Here is a 24,630-nt window from a genome sequence, read left to right as displayed (position 1 = left end):
ACATTAATAAAATAGTTTGTCGAAAAAGAAAATGACAGAAACATCTTCTGACACTGAAGATTGAAGGAATGGCTGCTGACAGCTTTGCCATCACAGGAATAAAGTACCTTTGAATATATATATATATATATATATATATATATATATATATATATATATATATATATATATATATATATATATATAAAACAGTTATTTTACATGGCCACATATTAATGCCATTTATAAAATAAAAAGACACCCTCCAGATATCAAACAGAAAAATAATAACAGTGACTAATGGTTAATAATATTGTGTGCATATCAAAGATTATTTAAAGTAATTTAGCTATGATTAAAAGTAAAAATAATAATAAAACACAATTCATGTAGATTATACCATCTTTAATTAAGCATTATAATTAGCATTATAACTAATGATCAACAAATGGTGTTATATTAAAAATGTTTGTATAGTATATTAAACAAACCCAATAGCCTAATAATACAAACACAGTAAACAAACCTGGAAATTTGATCATGTATATACCCTGAACATGATCCGGTATAACATCACAAAGATTTATAAATCTTCTGTATTAAAATATTCTATTCTTGTTTTTCATATAGCACGCTTCCAGTTATATAAAAAAGATGCAAAATTCTTAATTAAGGATTGAGTTTATTAGATTTCACCTCTTCCTGCCTGATTTTGATCTCATGAATAAAGTGAACCAGCAGGACAAGTGGGATTCAGCTTGTTTCCCTCATTGTGTTTGGTCGGGTTATAGCTGTGAGGTCAGCATGCTTTCTTTGCCAGGTTAGCCAGCGCTCTATCATGCACTGCCTTATGCTGTAGGGCGAAGCTGGAGGGGTTCAAAATGCCAAGACCATCATCATTCACATGGCCCATCAGCACATAGTTCATTCCTGTTAAGAAAAGTCATAATGATTATTAAACATTAAGGGGGTCAGTGAAAAGATGAAAACTATGAACCTGTGACATATTCCTAAATGCTACAGTGGCAGAAGACGAGTCATGAACAGATGCTTGAGGTTGAACTGTTTTATAGTGTGTTTCTTTCACCTTTTCGCAGGACTGGACATTTACTGCATGTGGCTGTGAGTGTGGCAGATGTGCTGGGTCCTCTCTTCCTCAAGTGAAGTCTGCCTGCCTTGTAGACCTTTATGATGGACACCTCCACTTCTGCACTTCCTTGAGATCCAGGGCTCAGAGATGTCACTTTACCTGTCAACACTGCAAGACAAGCAAAGAGAGATGAAAACTGCTCACAAGTAAATCAACAAAACATTTTTAATTCAGAATTATTTATAAATCTTAACTGTTAAAGTCATTATTAAAATATTGAATAACCATCATTATACAATTATTAGTGTAGGTGTTTATATTAGTTAATATTTAACATTTTATTACATTAATTTTAGTTACATTATCAACACTATTCATTCATTCATTCATTCATTCATTTTCCTTTAGCTTAGTCACCACAGTGGAATGAACCACCAACTTATCCAGCATATGTTTTACACAGAAGATGCCCTTCCAGCCGCGACCCAACACTGGGAAACACCCATACACTCCTGCATTCACACACATACACTACGGCCAATTTTAGCTTATTATCAATACAATTCAATACATTATTTAATTAAACTTTATTATTAGAATTTATAATTATAATTTATTATTAAATATAAATTAAATAATAAAGTCATTTCTATTATTATTATTATTATTATTATTAGTTTAGTTTCTTGACAGTTACATTAGCTGTTTGCTGTAAGCACTGCTCTAATAATTACTCTGTCGTTACACTGTCATTACTGTTCGAACAGCTGCCTGCACTAAAAGCCTCCGATTGAGTGTCTAGAGAAAAGCCCATGGGGTCCATGACAGTGACAGGCAATCAGGAGGAAATTAAGTAGACAGAAATAGCAGAATGAAAGGAACATAAATGAAGCAACTCACCAAAATGACTGGGGCAGAAGCGGGTCACCATCGTGCCTATTCTCTTGCATGGTAGGGAACACAGAGGATTGCCTGTTGAGGCTGGGATGAAAAGGATGAAAAATAAAATAAAGTGAGAGAGAAAAGGATATACTTGATATGCCTTTAGTACTAAATGATATACATTTATTCCAGCACACATTGAGAAAAATACAAATTTGCAATATAGTCAGACATATAATGGGGTTCTATCATCATTTTAAATGCTAAAATCAAGAAAAATGTACAAATTTGATAACCTGAGTTTGTCAAATAAGAACAGGTTGAGTAGCCTGGAGTGGCAGGCAGGATGATCGGTTTTATCCAAACTGGTCCAATGATAATTTATCATAATTATGTTTTAAAGAGAGCTCAGGGTATCCTATGCACCCCGGATCACCCATTGTACTCTGTGCTTCAGCTGCTGCCATCAGGACGTCGTTTTAGAGTTCCTATTTGCAGGACAAAAAGAACTAGAAAGTCTTTTATAATGGTGACCATTAGGTCATTAAATGAGTCCACGGGGGAGGGAGATGTACCTAAAAAATGATGTATTGTACGTTGTGTGGTAATACCTTGTTAATGTGTACATGGAACTTCGCCTGTGTTATGGCATCTTGCTGCAATTTTAGTTTCCCTAAACGGGATAATGAAGTTGAGACTGAGTCAAATTTAGATTACAAGCTTTAATGGTCTTCTGACAAATTGTGTAACTTTTGAAGTCAACTGTTATGTATAGTTATCATATTAGATGACATCATAATGCCATTATGAAGCCATGCGAAAATGCGGTCACACTTTATTTTAAGGATTAATTGCTTGCCATTAACACAGTTTTAATGACTTTTGCTTGAATAAACTCCTATTTCATTGCTTATTAATAGTTATTAATGTAGTTGGGTTTTGCTATTGGGTAGGATTAGGGATGTAGAATAAGATCATGCAGAATATACTTTATAAGTGCTAATATGTAGACAATATCTTAATAATAAGCATGCTAATATGGAACTGCTTAATAGTGAGAATTGGACCCTATACTAAAGTGTCACCTAAAATGGCATTGTGAAACCCATTATGCCATCATAACACAAATACAATTTGACATTATTATACCCATGATGATTATGACATCATAATTGTCATTTAGATATCATACAGTTTGATTATGGTGCAGCAATATCGACCATGACGTCATAATACAATAGGGCTGGGCTGATAAATGATATTATATTGAATCGCAATAAAATGTATGTCAATAACAATGATAAGCTCTGGACTGTTTTTACCAAAAAATGTGTCGGCCGAAAATATGTTATGCTATTTAATGAACTCTCAATTTTTTGTGGCTTAAGTGGTTGTTGGGGTACTCTTTTAAATCTGGAAGCATTAACAACATATGTTGAAATATATATTGTTATTGTTCAAAATGGAAAGTAATTATCGAGATTGCATTTTTGACCTATCACCCAGCTCTATAATTCAACTTTGAAATTGGAATACTATGACCCTATAATACCTATTATCAGATTAATACGACATTATGATGGCATTATGGTGGCATTACATTATAATGGCATTATAATTCCATCATAATACCCAGTGTGACAGTATATTATGAATTGAACAAGCACATGCACACCAGACCAGGTGCAAGCAAGAGAGTGTGTGGTCATTTTTCTACATAACAGATGCAAAAAACCAGATTACATCAATGGGATCCAGGTTCCTGTGTCTCAAATTCCCAGAATGCATTAAACTGCATATCCATAAAGTTTTCATTCTCTATACGCACGGTAAACATGCACAAAAAGAGGGAGGAAGCTGTGATTGTGATTGGCCTTTTAAACAACAATAGAGGACATGATTCAGATCACGTTCTTTCTTTTTGGCATGTGTCTGTTTGTCACAAGAAGATGATAAGTTTAGTTTGAACTTGGTTCAATGCTGCATGCCGTTGTATTATTACGATCTCATGTTTCGACATTTAAAATGCTACAGTACATCCTGTGTTGAAGTTGCCTGCATTCCCTGGCTGGTTACAATCATTGGTTACCATTTCTTTTAAACCAGTATCATTCAACAGTGATTCTAGTTCAACTTTTGGCATTGTACTAACATTCGTCAACACACCAAATGCGGATAGATTTCAGCTGTGATCATGAAAGTGATCCTTTCATTATCGCACGCGGTTTGGCCTGCTTTCTTTTGCTTACAGTTATTTTTGTGAATGTGGTTTAATTATCATCATTTACAATAACATTGCTTTAATAGTAGTAAATACTGACCATTAATGTGAAGTTACTCTGTGATCTCCCCGGACAGACTACTGTGCATAGTTTTACTACATGACTATATTTTTTTATTAAATGTCAAATGTTTTATTTTATTATTTATTATTTTTAATAAAAGTGTATGTATACAGCTATATTTCATTTGTTTTCACACATTATTTAAAATTTGTGGCTAAGAAATAATTATTTATTTTTGGTGTGGCCAGAAAAAAAATTGTTAAGTTCTTAGTGTTGAGCTCTGAAAAGTGAAATAAAAACTAATAGCAGTGAAACACTATGAAAGCACAACCCATTTGCTCATGCACACTGAGCAACGTCACAACACAAAAAAAAAAGTGAAATGAATGAGGAGGCATGTGGATATAACACAAAATCTAAATCAAGTAATTTTACTTCATCAAGTAATTCTCTAGTGATTTTAGCATGCCAAAGTCAAATGTATGCATATAAAAGATATTTTCCCAACAACCAAAATTGTGGTTAGTGAAAATGGTGAGTGGCTAGTTATGTAAGAAATATTGATCAGAAAGCCCTGATTGTGCTATTGTACTACCCTTGTCAAAAAGCAGAAGTGTATGGTTCACTATTTTGCTACCTTTGACAGTGAAAACAGACATAAATGTGTACTATACTGTAGTACCAAACCGCACAACTCAGTGGAAAGGGCCATAACTTACAGTTGTTCTAAGAGTAACTCTTCCTACACTGTAAACAAAAAAACTGCCTTCATTTTTTAGTTTAATCAAATAAACTTTTCTGGTCATCTTAACTTAAATCAGTCAAACTGACTAAAATATGATTACTTCATTTTTTAATTACACACAGTTTAACTGACCTAATGTAAAAAGATATCTAAAAAAAAATGTTAGTTGAACTAAATGTGTTTGTTTCTTTGTTTTTTCAGCATACCTGTTCTTGATGTTGTTCTGTTGCAGTCGAATCAAATAAACTTTGAATCAAATAAACTTTTCTAGTCATCTCAACTTTAATCAGCCAAACTGACTAAACATATTAAAACAAATTTAGTTGAAACCTGATTAATGTAATAAAGTAAGTTAAAGTAACATAAAATCATCTGTTGTCATGAATTTTTGTCATAATTTTTACAGTATTTTAACGTGGTGTAAAATTATTTCATCTAACGCTAATTGTGCACTTTGTCTGATTATTAGGGCTAAAAATATACAAACAACTAGGACTATAAATTAGTTTAATCATACGTTAAAATGACTATATTTGTCAGCTGAAAACTACTAAATTTCCTAATTTGACAGTTTAACTGAGCTAATGTAAAAAGAGTTAGTTGAACTAAATGTATTTGTTTTTTGTTTTTCTCAGCGCACCTGTTCATGGTGTTGTTCTGTTACAGTCAAATCAAATTAACTGTTCTAGTCATCTTAACTTAAATCAGTCCAACTGACTAAAGATATTACGTTAAACTTTGTCTAGCTTAAACAAATCTAGTTGAAACCTGGTTAACTTAATAAATTAGGTTAAAGTAGTATAAAAGCATTTATTGTCATGACTTTTTGTCATAATTTTTACAGTATTTTAACATGGTGTAAAATTAGTATTTTGTTTACTTTAATTGTGCACTTTGTCTTATTATTAGGGCAAAAAATAAACAAGCAACTACTATAAATTAGTTTAATCATACGTTAAAATGGCTATATTTGTCAGCTGAAAAACTTCTTAATTTCCTAATTACACAGTTTAACTGAGCTAATGTAAAAATACATCCCAAAAAATTGAGTTAGTTGAACTAAATGGGTCTTTTTTCAGCGTACCTGTTCTTGATGCTGTTCTGTTGCCAGGTTTTGAGATGGTCTTTGCTGTTGGTTTGACTCCAGGCTTTACTTCTGGCTTTGCTGTTGTACTTGTTGGTTTTGGTTGAGTTCTAATGGCGGGTTTAGGTGTAGGCTTCGTCGCCGGTTTTGCTGTCACTTTCACTGCAGGTTTTGGTGTGATTTTTGACCCAGATCTTCTTGTAGGTGGAGTAGGTCTGACAGGTTTAGGTTTGGCTGCAGGATTGGATCTGGGTTTAGGAGTTGGTCGTGGTGGTACAGGTTTAGATTGTCTTGATGGGGGTTTTGGTGTTGGCTTGGGTTTCACTCTCTGTGGTGGGGCTGTGGGTTTACTTGGGGAAGTGTTGACCCGTGGCCCGTGTACTGTGTCCAGGCCAGCGGTGGGTGTGCGGGAGCCACGGGGAACACTCCTATAGTGAGCCATGAAGCCTGCAGCCGTCACACTCAGATCTGATACAAAGTGCATCAGCAGCTCATTTCCATTGGTCACAACCGCACTGAGACACATATCAAGAGCTTTATTAAAACACTAAATTGCAAATAGCATATACAGTTCGCAAAATTCCTAAATAGGTATAAATGAGAACGACTTTCAATTCAATTATGTCAGGATCTAGGTGTTTTGAATGGGTTGTTGGTTAAATGACTGAAAATAGTTTTGTGGTTTATAACATACAGTAAAATACCATATTTTTTTAAATCAAGGTTTTTAATTGTTATTAGGCATGGGCTACATTCTAACATTCTGGCAGTATGATAACCTTGGATAAAAATCCCAATAGCATGGTAATATGATATGAGTGTTCACCTGATTTGGATGTAAACACCCTCATATTAAAGCTGACAGTCTGCAGTTAAAGCACATCCTGTACGTTTTATTTCAAATCCATTGTGTTGGTGTATAGAGCCAAAAAATGTTAGAATTGTGTTAATGTCCCAATATTTATGGAGCTAACTATATTTGTTTGGATAGAACAAAAACATCGTTTTTTTTAATTAAATCTACAATTTAAACTAATAAATTTTCTTCAACAAGAAAAATACAGTTTGTGCCAGTGTAGATAAAATTGTTTTCTTAGGCATAAAGTATATTGTTTTGAACAAGTTATTTATTTTTCATTGGCTCAAGTAATAAAATATAGATGTGAACCATTACCCTATTTATTTATTTATTTTTTTTGTATGAACGAAAGTTTTTTTTCAGTGTATGGTTTGCTATTTTAGTACCTTTGACAGTGAAAACAGACATAAATGCATAATATACTATACTGTACCAAACCGTACCGTTTCTGGGGAAAAAACTGCATCTTTCCTGTGGATATAAAGTCACTGCACTTTTTAGGTCTATAGCATGCTTGAATGTTGTTGTATAAGTGATTTGATTTTCAAATGTTTGCTGAATTGTGGGCTGAACAGTAGCTTTTCATGTTGAGATACTGTTGCCCTAAAAAACTAGATCAAATAGTCGTAAAAACAAAGAAAAAAACACATAGGAATGGTATAAAAGAAAATTTTAGCGGTTTTAAAACATTGACTATTCCAAACTGTGTTAAACCTTGAAACTGGTTATCATCCTATGCCTAATTGTTATGTCTTGAAAATGGTGATTGCCAAATTGCAGTACAGAGCTTGTTATAGTGACATTAAATGTAATTTTCTTCTGTCATGTTTTAAGGTATTCCAGTGCTGACTTTCCAACTAGAGTGTAAATAAAGATCAATAGTTGTCTGTGGTAGGGTCATATGACAGTGGTACTTTTACCTTTGCTGATTGCATTTAGGCTTCAGAAATTCATATTCATGACAAATGTTTTCAATTGTGAAGATTGTTTTCATGAACATAAAAACGTAAGGATCGAAGTTTGTTAATCCTGCAATAATATTTTCAATAATCCCGATTTCGTGAATAATCCTTATTTTCTTCAATAATAGACCCTTTATTGTAGAAAATAACCAGAATCTTGAGAACTAACAGTGATATGGCTACTGTATTGTAGTTCTTTTCCCATTGCACTGTTAAACACAAAGATGTTAATCCTACTGCACCGTTAAAGTAGGCGACACAAAGATGTTGAAACTAGCCATGGTTTCCTGAGAGACTTTTTTAAGCTACTGCGTTTCCTAGCCTTGCCTGATTAGCCTCTTGTGTTACTTCTTACCATTCATTCCAAAGGATATCAATTACTGTCTCTTTAAAGCATGCATTTTTAGCTATTATACTTTGTACAGAGAGGTGTGTGTCATTCAAAACCATGTTCACAGCTAACTCAAATCTAGCTATAAAACCATTTCAAAAATTATCTAGTGAAACTTGAGTGCCCCATAGCTTAATTCCTAGTGTCAGAGAAAGGGGCATGAATACTTAAGGGAGAGAGTAGCTACTTAAAGTCCCTAAGAAATCAAAACTAACCGTATGATTTTGTTAGCTCACATCGCTAGTTTTGTGGTGAACAATTCATCTGTGCATGTCATTAGGAAAAAAATAGTTTGCCTGAAAATCTTTAATTGAAATCTGAAAATGCACTTCCTGTTGTTGTTTTTTTCTTCAGTTAAATGATCAGATTACGTACATTTTAGGAATTGGGTGTGGTTTACATATTTACCACACCCCTCCAACTGTCAGTTTTGACAACAAGCAGAAATGGTGAGGATAAGGAGTCTGTTAGGCTGTAATAACTCTCCCCAAACCCTTTTCCCCACCTTTCTGAATGAAATATCTACTTTATCCAACCAGCTCGCAGTAGAAAAACAAGCCTGTTTTCTCATTTTATATTCTGTTTCTCTAACTGCTTCACAATACGAATAAAATAACGGTCACCGCTTCTGGTCATGGGGACTTTAAGGAATACTTTAGTCTGCCTCGTGTGGTTTTAAACATTTATGAGTTTCTTTCTTTCTTCTGAACTCAAATTAAGATATTTTGAAAAATGTTGTTTGATGGTAATTGTTTACTTCCATAGTAAAATCCATAAATCCCAAATTCATTTCCATAGTAAAATAGTAAAAGCAGCATTTTTCAAAACATCTTCTTTGTGTTGTACAGAATATAGAAATTTACACAGGTTTTAAACAAGTGGAAGATGAATAAATGTTTTTATTTTTTATTACTTTAATCAATATACTTATAACTTATATATAACGATTAGCACTATTTATGGGGGCTTGTTAAAATACAATTATTTTTATGCTTAATAAGAGGCAACTTGTTTATATCATATTCAAAAAAGGTTTTTACATTTTTGTTCTGAGCATTTACATTGTGAGAAAGGTGAAACGGCAAGGCACGCCATTGGAACCCACCTAAAGCAGCAAAATGATCAGAATTAGGCCTGCAGTTGATGAATAAGGCTACCAACCACTCTGAAAATTAAAATTATATTATTTTGTTCCTCCTTTTCATACTATGACATCTTGGCATTATTGTGACATCTAGTGGTGCGGATGCAGCATTATGCAGAGAAGTAGTTTTATACTTGCTTTTTCTCATAGATATATACACTACATATCGCATATGGACCCTGTACAGGGCTCCCAGGAAATGTCATTCCACCGCACTAGTCAAGACTAAAGCTAATGTGAAAATGCTAGACATTTGCGCTGCATGTGGGTGTAGTAATGAGCAAACAAAGAAAACAAAGCATAAAAGCAGAACAATTAATTTTTTTATGTTCTTGTATGTTACAAACTTTTGTGCTCAACAACGTTATTAATGATAATACAGTCACTTACTGCACTGACCATAAGGCAAAGTAACACCAACTCACACTAAATACCAGGCTTATGCTAGTTTTGTTGAATAAAATAAGCAAACAATGCAAATGAAATATGACAAGACGCTGCAGTGCCAGAAACTTGTATATTGTCAGCTAAGTGAAGTAACGGCTAGTTTTTGAAGTAATTTGGGTGCTTGATAACATAACAGTGCCTGCGCCTCAATGTACATATCTGTCTATCCTAAATTATTGAACATTACAAATGTTATATACCATTTAGATGAAAAAGAAGGATATGCACATGGATATCGAGTCGTTCATAACAGATTCATTCCCAAATGAATCATTCCCTCCATTAGAATTAGAAGAGAGAGCAGGAGAGGGTGTGTGTTTTAGGACATGTATAGGCGAATTACCGGTTTGTAAACATTCAGGATGCCCGCGCATCGAGGTTGCATTTACTATGAGGGAATGACATCCGATGCGGATGTACAGTTTGTTGTTCTATTAAAGATAATTTATATTCATTACATATTATATATATATTATTTACATAACGCTTTCAGCATATTATAACAGCTTGTGATAAGCACAGTTATTCGGCAAAATTAACGTTAAAGTGAGCGACGTTTGTCTGACAGGTCCATTTGCGATAGCACCCGCCCAATGGATATTGGATAAGATGAAATGGCCAAGATCAGCCCGAAATATACAACTATCTCATTTAAACTCCGAGTTTGTTCAATGTTGTTCTGTGTGGTCATGTACAAGAAATAATGTTCCATTACCAGATTCAAAACTTTGTAGTGCTAAAAACCGAGGTTCTGCCTAGCCAAAGACAAGGAAAGAAGATGGAGCTGTACAAGGCCTGGGTAATCATCAACAAGCAAAACAACTGTATGGCAGGGTATGTGAACTTACGTTTTTACATTTCATTCTAAGCATTCAGTGTGCGCAGTTTAATTAATCATATTTAACTGTTTTGGCTGAAATCATTGCTGCAATCAAAAACGAGTGATGTGTATGATTTAGCATAGCGTGAACTTACCTGATATAAAATGAGAACTGCAGAGACCAGCATTTTTAATTAGGTCGTCACTCCATTTAGCTCTTCTGATGGCTGTTAGCCAAAGACGTCTGCATTAAAAGCAGTATGGTGACCGTAAAATGTAAGTTTTCTATTTTTGGACTAGAATTTGGCATCCTACCGCACAACACGACATGTTTGCTATTGCAACTTGACTTTTTTTGCAAATGGTATGCACGGTTGAACCATTGAGACGTCATGTGTGATGTAGGTTGGTAATACTCCTATTAGATAATACATTTCCATGCACACAAACACATGCTCTTTGTTGGTAATGCCCATGTGGTCACTTATTCACTGATGTAGAAAAGTGATATAAAATTGTAATTTTCATAATTTAATGAAATATTTGTGCACTGACTACCAGAAAAACTCCCGATCATAGATATATGTACTGTATGAATGTTTACAAGTCTATAACTCCGGATGGCCAATCCTCCATTGCACCTTGGTCCCACATTCATTTCAAAGGAGCGCTACCCTGTACTAAAATGGCGGCTCTACTGACGCATTGCTTCCAATAGACAACAATAGCCTAGGTGACGTCTAATGTAAATTTCTATGGCTGTTTCTTATAGTAGTTCTTAATGTAAATATATTTTGCATATATTTTCCATTTTAATGCAAAAACATACTAAGTATACCCTTTAAAGTTGCCTTTCAACATGATCAGCCTTTGAATAAAATACAAATATCATATATCGAAATGTATGTCTTTGCAAAGAGAAAAGTATTTCTTAATTGGGAAGCACATTCTTTTACTAAGCTTCCCTTAGGACGAATGACCATGCCGAAAACAACAACATCCTTTTCCTGTGTAGATAAATTATAAAGTACTCTGTGCTTCGAGAGATAGTTGAAGGACTCATTTAATGTGTTGGTGTATAAACAGATTTTAAAGAGACTCACTCTGGAACTGTATCGCCACAGAATTTGCCAATGCGTCGAGAGTCATCGGTTTCTCCTCCGTTGAACAGGGTCACATAGTCATAACGACAGTATGTGTCTAACTCTAGGTCCAGCTTCTCAAACTTAACCTCAATCACCTGGCCATGTACACACACAAACACACACACACACTTTGATATGTAGTTATGCAAGTAAAAAGGCTAATTTTCTAAAACAGGTATAAAGGCTCTTTCATGAACATTTCATGCCCCTCTCTCGCGCTCTCCTGCCTTACACAGATTTCTGAATGAAGTCTTTCATATAGTCATATATACACTGTTGGCTGTCATCACAAACACATACACACTGACTTTCACATTCATCCACATACATAGCATAGAAGCTCACAGCAGTATATCTCTAGTAAATAAATGTAAATAAAATTAATTCTCTGACTTTATAGTTGCTAAAGACTCAACATATTTCGAGTAGATGAAGAGAGAAAGAGCTGTGAATTGATCTTTGCGGACTGACCATGTTGGACTCCACTGAAATGTGCCAGGAGCAGCTGATGCCTGCTGGGTAATCAGATTCTGGCCAGTTGGGTGTCTTCACTGAACCCTGAGGCTTTGTCAATCTGCCACCACAAAACTGATGCTCTGTGGCAAATGGAGACGGGGAGGGAAAAGTATTATCACAGTAAAAACACAGTTAGCAAACGTAACATGCAAATGTAACATTTAAATCTGGTTCGAGCCAAGAAAATATCCCCCACACCATTACACCACCACCACCAGCCTGATACAAGGCAGGATAGATCCGTTCTTTCATGTTGTTGATGCCAAATTCTGACCGTACCATCCGAATGTCACAGCAGAAATCGAGACTCATCAGACCAGGCAACGTTTCTCCAATCTTCCATTGTCCAATTTTGGTGAGCCTGTGCGAATTATAGCCTCAATTTCCTGTATTAGCTGTCTCAAGGTTGGGCATGTTGTGGGTTCAGAGATGCTCTTCTGCAGACCTCGGTTGTAACGAGTGGTTATTTGAGTTACTTGTTGCCTTTCTATCAGCTGGAACCAGTCTGGCCATTCTCCTCTGACCTCTGGCATCTGCAAGGCATTTGCGCCCACAGAACTACCGCTCACTGGATATTTTCTCTTTTTCCTGGCCATTCTCTGTAAACCCTAGAGATGGTTGTGCTTGAAAATCCCAGTAGATCAGTAGTTTATGAAATACTCAGACCAGCCTGTCTGGCACCAGCAACCATGCCACGTTCAAAGTCACTTAAATCCCCTTTCTTACCCATTCTGATGCTCGGTTTGAACTGCAGCAGATCGTCTTGACCATGTCTACATGCCCAAATGCATTGAGTTGCTGTCATGTGGTTGGCTGATTAGAAATTTGCGTTATTGAGCAGTTGGGCGAGTGTACCTAATAAAGTGGCCGGTGAGTGTATTTTAATAAGTTATTCAGGTTTCAACTAACTTTTTAAAGTTATACAAAGTTGAAGTTAATATTTTAGTCAGTTTGACTGATTTAAGTTGAGATGACTAGAAAAGTTCATTTGATTCTACTAAAATATTTAAGGTAGCAAGAATTTTACTTGCTTGATAACTTGATAACAGTTGGTATTTTTGATAACTTGATAACAGTTGGTACAGTTTATTAGTTATTTTAGCATGAATTGATATTCAAAGCAAAGCATCAGGTCAGCTCACCATCAACATGTGGCTTGCCTCCGCTGAAGTATGCCAGGAATCCTCTTCCTCCTGTGCTGCTGTCAGATGCCATCTCCAGCATCATGGTGTTAGAAGTCGAGATCAGGGCTCCGGGTCTGAACGTCCCACAGAAGCGGCCCAGTTTCTGGACTGTGTATGAGTGTCCATTATAGACATCCACATAGTCATAGCGGCATGTGGGATCTGCCTCTAGATCAAATATCCTGAACTGGAGCATCACAACATGACCCTCTGGGACCTGATGGGAGTGGAAATGGGATGAAAATGTGGAAAATATTAGATAAGAGAAACAGAAACTGAAGATGATGGACTTACTGTGATGTACCAGGTGCATTTGGAGTTTGCTTTATAGTGAGAGGGAAAACCCTCACTGGCCACAAACCCTGAATCAGTCACAAGATGTCCACCACACAGGAATACGGGCCTGGACAGCAGGAGTGAGAAATGAAAGGGAAATACAGTTGAAGTCAAAATTATTGACACTCCTGTGATATTTCCCAAATGATGTTTAACAGAGCAAAGAACTTTTCACAGTATGTCTGATAATATTTTTTCTTCTGGAAAAAGCCTTGTCTGTTTTCTTTCTGCTAGAATAAAAGCAGATTTTAATTTTTATAAAACAATTTAAGGTCAAAATCATTGGCCCCTTTAAGTTATATTTGTTTTGGATTGTCTTCAGAACAAACCATCGTTATACAATAACTTGCCTGATTACCCTAACCTGCCTAGTTAACCTAATTAACCTAGTTAGGCCTGTAAATGTAGTAAGGTAGTAAAATATTTTGTGCTGTCATCATGACAAAGATAAAGGAAATCAGTTATTAGAAATTAGTTATCTTGCCATTAAACAGAAATTGTGGACAAAAATACAGAAGGGGGCCAATAATTGTAAATGTGAAGGATGGATGTTTGATTTATGTTTACAGTGCCATAATTATGTCATTTACAATGTTACACAATTAATAATATATGTATCCAAGTTTAAAAAGACACTTTCACAGATATCCCATCTTTACTGGGAATTCCAAGAGCCTCCTGGATATTTATAGTGGCTCCTTGATTCCCTCAAATTAAATACAATATCCTGAAATCATGGAATATGTTTCACTTAAGGGGCCATTCACATGTCCTCTAAAAATGTGTGGAAAACCTGAGGTGCCCCACTCCCTCCACTAATTTCTCAGGATCTTGTGCTCCTGTAACACCTGCCGTTGCTAAGAAACTATCAGTTAGTCTCCAAGGAGCTACCACTGACAAACCTTTGTTGTAGATTTACAGAGAAAAGAAAAGTGCTGCAGTGTTTGGGTGTTCTGCATTGGTCCAAGGTAAGTACTTTACTGTTATAAGTCAATTGTGCATATACTATATACAAAGGGTAAGGCTGATTGGTTGGTTCTTGTCACATGACACATGGTTTGCTTGCAGCCTGGAAAAAGTGTGTCTCACTGCATGTGTTTCACAATTTTTTCTATTGATGCTCATTTGCCACATGTTTACATTTAAAATAAGAAACTTGAGCATGCAAAAGATACAATGCATGAACAGTTTCTAACACATTAACAAAACCACAAAGATCACCACATTAATAAGTAGTTTACATCAGAAAGTCTACCATAAAGGCTCTTTTCTTTATTTGAAATTCAGTTAGGTCCATAAATATTTTGACACTGACACAATTCTAAAAAAAATTTGGCTCTAAACACCAACACAGTGGATTTGAAATGAAACAAGATGTTCTTTAACTGCAGACTGTCAGCTTTAACTTGAGGGTATTTACATCCAAATCAGATGAACGCTGCAGGAATTACAACAGTTTGCATATGTGCCTCCCACTTGTAAAGGGTCCAAAAGTAATTGGAGAATTGGCTTCTAAGCTGTTCCATGGCCAGATGTGTGTTATTCCCTCATTATGCCAATTACAATGAGCAGATAAAAGGTCCAGAGTTCATTTTAAGTGTTCTATGTGCATTTGGAATCTGTTACTGTCAACTCTGAAGATGAGATGCAAAGAGCTGTCACTATCAGTCAAGCAAGCATCATTAAGCTGAAAAAAAAAAACAACCCCATCAGAGAGATAGCAAAAACATTTAAAAAATTAATTTAATTTCAAATCCATTGTGTTAGTGTATAGAACCAAAATATTTTGTGTTGATGTCCCAATTTTTATAGGCCTGACTATATATGCAAAGTTCTGTTGTTATTTAGATTTTACAGACTTAAAGTGTGATGATACACAAGTGAAATAAAATAATTGTATTTTAATTCTAAAAATAAAATTACAGTATCAAATGATGTCTTATATGTTTGATCAATGATGACTGGTGATGTGCCATCTGTTTATCATAAACTAAAAATTTTTAGTGTTTTAAAAAAGAATACATTTATTTTAAGCTTAGATTTTGGTTTTGTCTATCACCAGTCAGTGCTTCTTCTCAACACAATTCTGACAAGACAAATCATCTTCAGTGTTTGATGGTGAAAGTAGATGCTAGCGGTGCTTCCATCCTAACAAGAAGCAAAACTTTTCAAAGTTAGCAAAAAAAGTACAAATCCCATTTGTGAGTTAGCTTCATTTGCATCCGTTTGTTAGAGTGACTGACTCTATTGGTAACTTAGTAAACAACAGTAAACAAGGCAAGCATAATGGAGACAGCAGATTAGTCTCATGGGTGTAATTTTCACTACAGTACATCAGAGTTTATTCAGCAAATGCGTATCCAACCTATTCAGCATAAAAATATTTTGTCAAATAAATGGACTTTTATTTGGAATTTTACATTCTACCAAGGACTTTTACATTCTCGTTGACTTTTAGATTTTACATACAGTTTAACAGACGTTTATTGACATGTTCTGTATAGTTTGAAACATTGCATAAAAATTATTAGGGATGCACTGGTACCAGTATCCGATTGATACTTGGTTAAAATACTCGCACTCGTACATGAAATGCCGATACCACTCAACTGTATTTCACTACATGAATGTGATTTGTTGTCCTACCTGACTTCAATGTCTTGATGTATTAATTAATGTAATATATATCAATAGCTTAGTGCTTATAATCAATCCATTCATAAAATACATCATGTAAGTCTACTTTTTGATTACCTGACCTGCGGATTAATGGCAGGACTCGTGAATTTAATGAAGAACCATGCATAACAGAGTATTATGCGTCCCCAATATGCAATGTCAAGAGAGTGACTCCATAAAATAAAGTAAACTGCACATTCTTGATTATGTAATGTGTGAAGTTGTGGATGCGTGTCAGCGGTCTATTGATTTATTCAGTTCAATTCACCATTATTTGTATAGCACTTTTACAATGTAGATTGTGTCAAAGCAGCTTCACATAGAAGATTATAGTAAATTGAAACAGTGTAGTTCAGTTTTCAGTGTTTAAGTTTAGTTCAGTTTAGCTCAGTCCAGTGTGGTTTAGTAATCACTACTGAGAGTCCAAATAGTAAAGAGCAAATCCATCGATACGCAGCTCTACAGTTCCTGAACCATGCAAGCCAGTGGCGACAGCGTCGAGGAAAAAACTTCACCAATTGACACCAAAGTGAAGATTTAAAAAGCCTCAAGAGAAACCAGGCTCAGTTGGGCATGACCATTTCTCCACTGGCCAAACATCTTGTGCAGAGCTGCAGTCAAGGTGCCGGAGGCAGGAAGCTGGACCTCAGCGAAGACTCGTCTGTCCCTGGAGAGTCACAGGAATCAATCTCATGCTCACCACTCCTCCATGACCACCACAGCAGCTGCTCAGGAAATGGCCTGGTCCAGGATATGGAAACCTTGGGATCATCTCATCGCTGGTCTTGAATCGAATCAGTGGCACTGCATAGTCTGAGGGCCTCGGGATGAATATCCCCAGGTGGAAATAGAAAATAAAGAGAATAATTAGTGTAGCTGCTGTTCATAGAGTATATAAGCGAGATGCAGAAACCTGTGTGGAGCACATTTATGTATCATACCGCTAAGTGATGCACTGAGTGTGTGCTTTACTAAAAAGATAGGTCTTAAATCTAGTTTTGAACTGGGAGAGCGTGTCTGAGCCTCGGACGTTATCAGGAAGGCTATTCCAGAGTTTAGGAGTTATAAATGAAAAGGCTCGACCTCTTTTACTTGACTTTGCTGTTCTAGGTACTACCAGAAGCCCTAAATTTTGAGATCTTAAAGATACAAAGTTGGATTGTAGCGAGACAGAAGGTTGGTTAGATAAACAGGAGCTAGATTATTTAAAGCTTTATAGGTAAGAATCAATATTTTAAAATCAATACAAAACTTAACAGGCAGCCAGTGTGAGGAAGATAAAATTGGGGTGATATGATCATATTTTCTAGACCTTGTAAGAACTCTGGCAGCTGCATTTTGTACTAGCTGAAGTTTATTAATAGAGGATGCTGGGCAGCCTGCAAACAGAGCATCAAAGTAATCCAGCCTTAAAGTCATAGAAGCATGGACTAGCTTTTCTGTATCTGAGATGGATAGCATACTTCGTAACTTAGCAATGTTTCTCAGATGAAAAACGGCCGTTTTTGTGACGTGGGATATATGATTTTCAAAAGTTAAATTGCTGTCTAACATGACACCCAGATCTTTTATAGAAGAGCTAACGCTAACTTTGTATCCCTCTAATTGTAGGTCTAGTTGTGAGATCTGCTGTGTACAGAATTTAGGTCCAATAAGTAATACTTCTTCTTAAGAGAAGAAAATTGTTGGTCATCCAGTCTTTAACATCTTTAATACACTCAGTTAGCTTATACAGTTCAGACATCTCATCAGGTTTAGTTTAAATATATAATTGAGTATCATCTGCATAGCAGTGAAAGCTGATCCAATATCTTATAATAATGTCTCCCAGGGGTGGCATGTATATTGTAAACAGCAAAGGGCCTAAAACTGATCCTTGAGGCACCCCATACTTTACTGGGCTGACTTGTGAAGGCTGTCCATTAATATTCTATAATATTCTATATAATATTCTATATAAACGGGTAACGGTCAGCTAAGTATGACTTAAACCATTGTAGAGCCTTCCGTGGACACCTGTAGCATTTAAGCAATTTATAAGGATACCGTGGTCAATGGTGTCAAATGGCGCACTAAGATCGAGTAAAACTAATAGCAAGATGCACTCTTGGTCATAACATAACATTAAGAAGAGGTTCTCCTATAACAGGTAGCAATTCTTTCAGTAACTTTGTTGGAATTGGGTCTAACATACACGTAACTGGTTTAGAGCTATTTTTAATTTTATCTAGCTCTTCCTGTTCTATGATTTTGAAGCACTGTAGGTTATTTAGATTTAGTAGAGTGTTTACTGGATCTGAAGTATAAGGCGGTGCAGAAATTTTAACATCTTCTATTTTCTGTCTAAAGTCTTCTATTTTATCACTGAAAAAAAGTCATGAAGTCGTCACTACTAATTTGCCGTGGAACATTTTGTTCCAATAAAACAAAAGGGTTATCAACAATGTGTATATATATTTGGATTGGAATGAACTTCTGTTAAAGATTTTTGTGTTCCACCTTGCTACAAGCAAAAAAATAAAACCTTGCACTTTCATTGAAACCAAATTTATCAGAATCGGTACACAAATGAGTACACAAATGAAAATACTTGTACTCGTAATGGTTTGTAAAAAAGTGCTATTGGTTCATCCCTAAAAAATATATTATAACATATCTGCTAAAGAAATTATACTGTATATAATACAGCTAAAGTCAGAATTATTAGCCCCCCTTTGATTATTGTTTTTCTTCTTTAAATATTTCCCAAATTATGTTTAACAGAGCAAGGAAATTTTCACAGTATGTCTGATAATATTTTTTCTTCTGGAGAAAGTCTTATTTGTTTTATTTAAAATTAAAACTATTTTTGATTTTTTAAGAACCATTTTAAAGTCAAAATTATTGGCCCCTTTAAGCTATAATTTCTACATACCAAACCATCATTATACAATAACGATATATAACAAATGAAATAAACAGTGGGCTAATAATTCAGGGGGGCTATTAATTCTGACTTTAACTATATATATACACACCTTCACACATATATACATACATACATACATACATACATACATACATACATACATACATACGTATGTACATACATGCGTGTATATATATGCTGACTGGTATGCTGCTTAATCTAGCATATTCTGTGTGGATCTTTTATTTACTTTCGTCAGCTGGTTATTTTTAGAGCCTGCTCCCACATTTTAAGTTAATGCTTCTTTTCAAGTGTTTTAATTCTCCTAGTTCTGACATATAGAGGGAAACACACACAAACCACAGCCAACAAAACAAGCTCAGATGTGAAGTTACAGAGAGGTTTTTATAATGGTTTTCTCTCTGCTCGGTTGGTTAATCAGCACACAGTGGGTCACATACAGAATGGAGTGAATGCTGAAATTCATATAAGATGAAATCACACAACACCATGCATAACGATGTTTTTTTATTAGCATAATTGCTGCTGCTGTTATTGACTGGCTGAACAATAAAACACGTTATTACGATTAACAAATTAAGAAAAAAAATGTTTTTTGTGAACTCTAAGGGTCAAACAACAAAAAATAAGTTCAAGAATCTTGGTGTGATTCTGGAGTACGATCTGAGTTTCAGTAGTCATTTTAAAGCAGTAACTAAATCAGCACGCTATCATCTCTAAAACGTTGCAAGAATTAGATGCGTTGTCTCTGGTGAAGACTTATAGAAACTTGTTCATGCTTTTATCACCAGCAGGATGGATTACTGTAATGGACTCCACACTGGCCTTCCCAAAAAGACAGTCAGACAGTTGCAGCTCATCCAGAAAGCTGCTGTCAGGGTTCTGAACAGAACCAGGAAATCAGAGCTCATCACACCTGTCCTCAGGTCTTTACACTGAATCCCAGTTACATTCGGAATAGATTTTAAAGTATTACTACTTGTCTATAAATCTGTAAATGGCCTAGGACCTCAATACATTACAGATATGCTCAATGAATACAAACCTAACATATCCCTCAGATCTTTAGGATCAAATAAAATAGCCAATTCCAAGAGTTCAGCCAAAGCAGGGTGAATCGGCCTTCAGCTACTATGCCCCCTGCTGCTGGAATCAGCTTCCAGAAATGATCAAATGTGCTCCAACATTAGGCACATTTAAATCAAGACTGAAAACACATCTGTTTAGCTGCACCTTTACTGAATGAGCACTGTGCTATGTCCCGCAGATCACACTATTGTGTCTTTCTTTTCTTTTTCATTCCTTTAAAATTCATTTTAATCTGTTTTTTAATCACTTTTGCTTTTCATTTTATTTTCTTATACTTGTTTCTTTTATTCATGTTTTTATGTAAAGCACTTTGAATTACCACTGTGTATGAAATGTGCTTTATAAATAAACTTGCCTTGTGGCTGAAATACATTGTGTTGTTCACCTCAAGCTTTGCATATTAAAGACTCACCAACAAGACAATCTAAGACACTTTGTTGATTCTATAAAACAAGCCTGTGCTTGAAGGGCATCAGAATTTTGATATTGAGTATTCTTTTTGCATTATATAACATCACGTCATATGCTAGTTATTTGTTGAGCTGGGTGTAAAACAGGCACATACATTTCCTGAGATATTAATAATAACAAAATACACCTTAGTAGTTGCAGTTACACACTCCAATTAAACTACTAAACTAAATGTGTATACACTGTAAGACCCGATAAGTAAAGTTAACTCAAACTGTTTGAGGAAACTGATTGCGGCAAACTATTTAAGTTTTGAAACAATATGGTTTGAGTACTGTAAACTATATGACTATATATAGAGTCATATACACATATATTACTTGTGTTGATAATTTGTGTTGTCAAACTTTTAGAGTATTAGAAACTTAATCATTTTAAGTTCAGTCAAATCGCTAAAAATTCCACAAATGAAGTCCAAACAACTATATAGCTACTCAAATGGTTTGATATTGCTTCCAGTTTTAGTTAACACAAAAAATATAATTAATTCATTCATAACTATTTCATTTTGAGTTCTGCTTAATTAAAGCTGTTCATAAGTTACAATAACTCTTTTTCTTTGAATCAAAGTAACCTTTTAAAAAATATAAGTTAAACTAACTTATTTCATTTAGTGGTTTTAGATTTCACAGTGTGTATAATGTTTTAATGTTTTTATTTAGTCGATATAGAACTATCTAAAAATCTAGATTCTGACAAAGTTTCTGGAAAGTGTTTGGGAAAAAAATTTAAATACTGAGAAAAATCACCTATAAATTTGTCAATGTGAAGTTTTTAGCAATCCAAATTACTAATAAAAATTTGGGTTTTGAAATACAATAGCAGAGTTACAAAACATCTTCATGGAAACATGCTCTTTACATAATATTCTAATGATTTTTGTCATAAAAATAATAATTTTGATTTGCATAGGTATTTTATAAGTAAAAGCATAGGTATTTTATAAGTAAATGAATGTATACATGTAGTGGTGGTGATATTAAAAACTAGTATATATATTTATAATTTTATATATATATATATATATATATATATATATATATATATATATATATATATATATATATATATATATATATATATATATGAAGAGTTCAGATGCAAAAGCCGCTAAACGCAACTTCTGCCAAAAATGAGATAATGATAATGAGTAAATGCTTTAGGAACGTAGTACACCATCAACAAATAGATTTGCTTCTAATCATACAAATCGCAGAGTCCACGCATTCAGAAATAACAGTTGAATGCAAAAGTTTTTTTATGTTTTTCTAATAATAAATTCTAACTGCATCTTTAGTGATTTTCAACTAAATACACTGTCTTGTCTCAATAGGTGGATTTAGAGGGTTTTGCATAAAAAAAACACTAGTAGATTCAGCTGGTTTTTACGCAAAAGAAAATCTACATTGTTAAAAAACAAAGAGTTGTCTAAAGTGGTATTTTTGAAAAAAAAAAAAAAAGTATTTTATTTGCTAGCTAATAATCTTATTATTACATACAAAATTAAACTTCTGAATTAATGAGTTAACATGATACCTCAAATATATATATATATATATATATATATATATATATATATATATATATATATATATATATATATATATATATATATATATATTTATTTCATATTAACTAATGTATACCTGACAATAACAACAAATGAAGAGCTTAGATGCAAAAATCTCAAAATGCCGCTTGATATTTTCTTCTAAAATAAGCATTTTTTACCAACTCTTGCGTGTAGGCTCAGAAATCTTACTTTTATAATGACGAATAAGTTCTTTTCATTGCCTTTAAAGTGAAATAAAGAAAAATGCTCATTTTTAGGAGAAAATTTACGATGGCATTTAGAGGTTTTTGCATCTGACCTGTTCAAATGGAACTTTGTGTAAAGTGGTAAAAAAGCATCTGCAAGAGGGATTTACATGATGTTGTGCAGATTTAACACATATAACTACAAAACTGTGTGTAAACAAAAACACAATTACTTTGAATAATCTAGAATTTGATGCCATTTTATATTCCCAACACTGTCTTCCTGAAGTCAGCTAAGAGAAACAACAACAACAACAACAACAACAACCAATATTTAGGCTAAAAAGAACTAATGTAGACATGGAAAAATACAATAATTAAAACTGACTAGCACTTTTCAGGACATTAAGTGTTTCCTGTCCAATTGTGGGTCGCAGAGAAACACTGCAATCAATGTTTCCTCAAACTCCATTCACGCTTTTTTTTTTTTTTTTGCAGACCCAGTCCTGCTGCATTAGATAATCACATCTCCTGCTGAATGCCTGCTCACAAACACACACACACACACACACACACACACACACACACACACACACACACACACACACACACACACACACACACACACACACACACACACAAATATGCCAAAACGTACATACAGAAACGCAGAAACTCACAGACTTACCTTGTGTAGTTGGTCTGACTTTGTCCATGCACCCATCCTAACCCTAAAAACAGAAGCCCCAGATGGCAGACGCACACAGCAGCCCACATCCTTCAGCTTGTGGAGGCACAGAGAGCCAGCCCGACCCGACTGAGAAACAGGAGCGGGACGAGTTCAGGGGGTGGAGACTGACAGGAGGAGCACTGAAGGCGCACAAATCAGGGTAAAACTAAAGACTTATGTGTCCCAAATGCCCCTGCTGTCAGATAAACAGTTCAAATCAAATAACAACCAACAAACCACAATCCACATCTTTTTGTTTCAGATGTGCGCACTCAGCATGTAGTATTTTAGGGTGAATCATCAATGAAAAATATGATTCATTGCATTTGCTCATTTTTTTTAACCCTTGTGCATTGTTCAAATGGAATACTGTTTTGTTATGTTCGGGATGAAAACATCCACTGAATTAAACTGCTGTAAAATTCATCAGATTAATACTTTTTTCAAATGTTTTTGCATAAATCTGTTAATCAACCTCAGTCCTGATCAAAACTACTAAATAATTAGAAAAATTCAGGATTTTAACTCTTTAATTGCCAAATTCAACAAATGATGTCACTGATTTGGTGAAAAAAACTCACACAAAATTATGTATTTTCAATATACAAGGTATTTGTGGACTGGATTTTTTTTACCTTTTATCAAAGTCTTGGACATGTGAAAGATTAGTGACTATATTGGCTTTGATGCATTGTTAAATTTTCATTTTTTCTCCCTAATTTACGGTTGGTGGCTGTTTTTGCCTCATTGACTTCCATTATAAGCACATTTGATTGTGCAAAAATACACAGTCTTTGTTTTTGTTTACTCCATGTAGTTCTGAGAGCTGAGATGCATATTTAGATTTTTTTCAGACACATCAAGGTAAGTGCGCAAAGGTCACTCTCACACTTTCACACACTTAGACACAAACTTAATTTGCTGAGCTTTTTTTGTACAGGCCTATCTAAAGGGTTAATGGTGCCAGCTGATGATCAACAGTACAAATTACACATTTTACCTCTTGCCAACAGGGAAAACCACCAACAATCAAAAATGCTTGATTATATGGTGTCATGGTTTTGTAATAAAAACAAACGTGGTTATAATGGAAGTCAATGGGGAA

At 34.7% G+C, this 24,630-nt stretch overlaps 1 protein-coding gene across 1 annotated transcript; it reads right to left on the bottom strand.

Moving 5' to 3' along the window:
* Window positions 1-272: 272 nt before the first annotated feature.
* pcolceb (procollagen C-endopeptidase enhancer b) lies at window positions 273-23,627 on the bottom strand. Its single transcript, XM_056462291.1, has 9 exons — window positions 23,484-23,627; window positions 13,828-13,936; window positions 13,492-13,750; window positions 12,305-12,429; window positions 11,792-11,928; window positions 6,066-6,580; window positions 1,970-2,050; window positions 1,067-1,237; window positions 273-909 (listed from the first exon to the last, which is right to left on the bottom strand). The coding sequence occupies exons 1-9, from the start codon at window positions 23,570-23,572 to the stop codon at window positions 779-781; spliced, it is 1,617 nt and encodes a 538-aa protein (XP_056318266.1). The 5' UTR covers window positions 23,573-23,627; the 3' UTR covers window positions 273-778.
* Window positions 23,628-24,630: the final 1,003 nt, after the last annotated feature.

This window comes from Danio aesculapii, chromosome 7, assembly GCF_903798145.1.
Source record: "Danio aesculapii chromosome 7, fDanAes4.1, whole genome shotgun sequence".
Lineage (NCBI taxonomy): Eukaryota > Metazoa > Chordata > Actinopteri > Cypriniformes > Danionidae > Danio > Danio aesculapii.
Note: the sequence above shows the minus strand (reverse complement) of the source record. Positions and strands in the feature narration are given on the sequence as shown.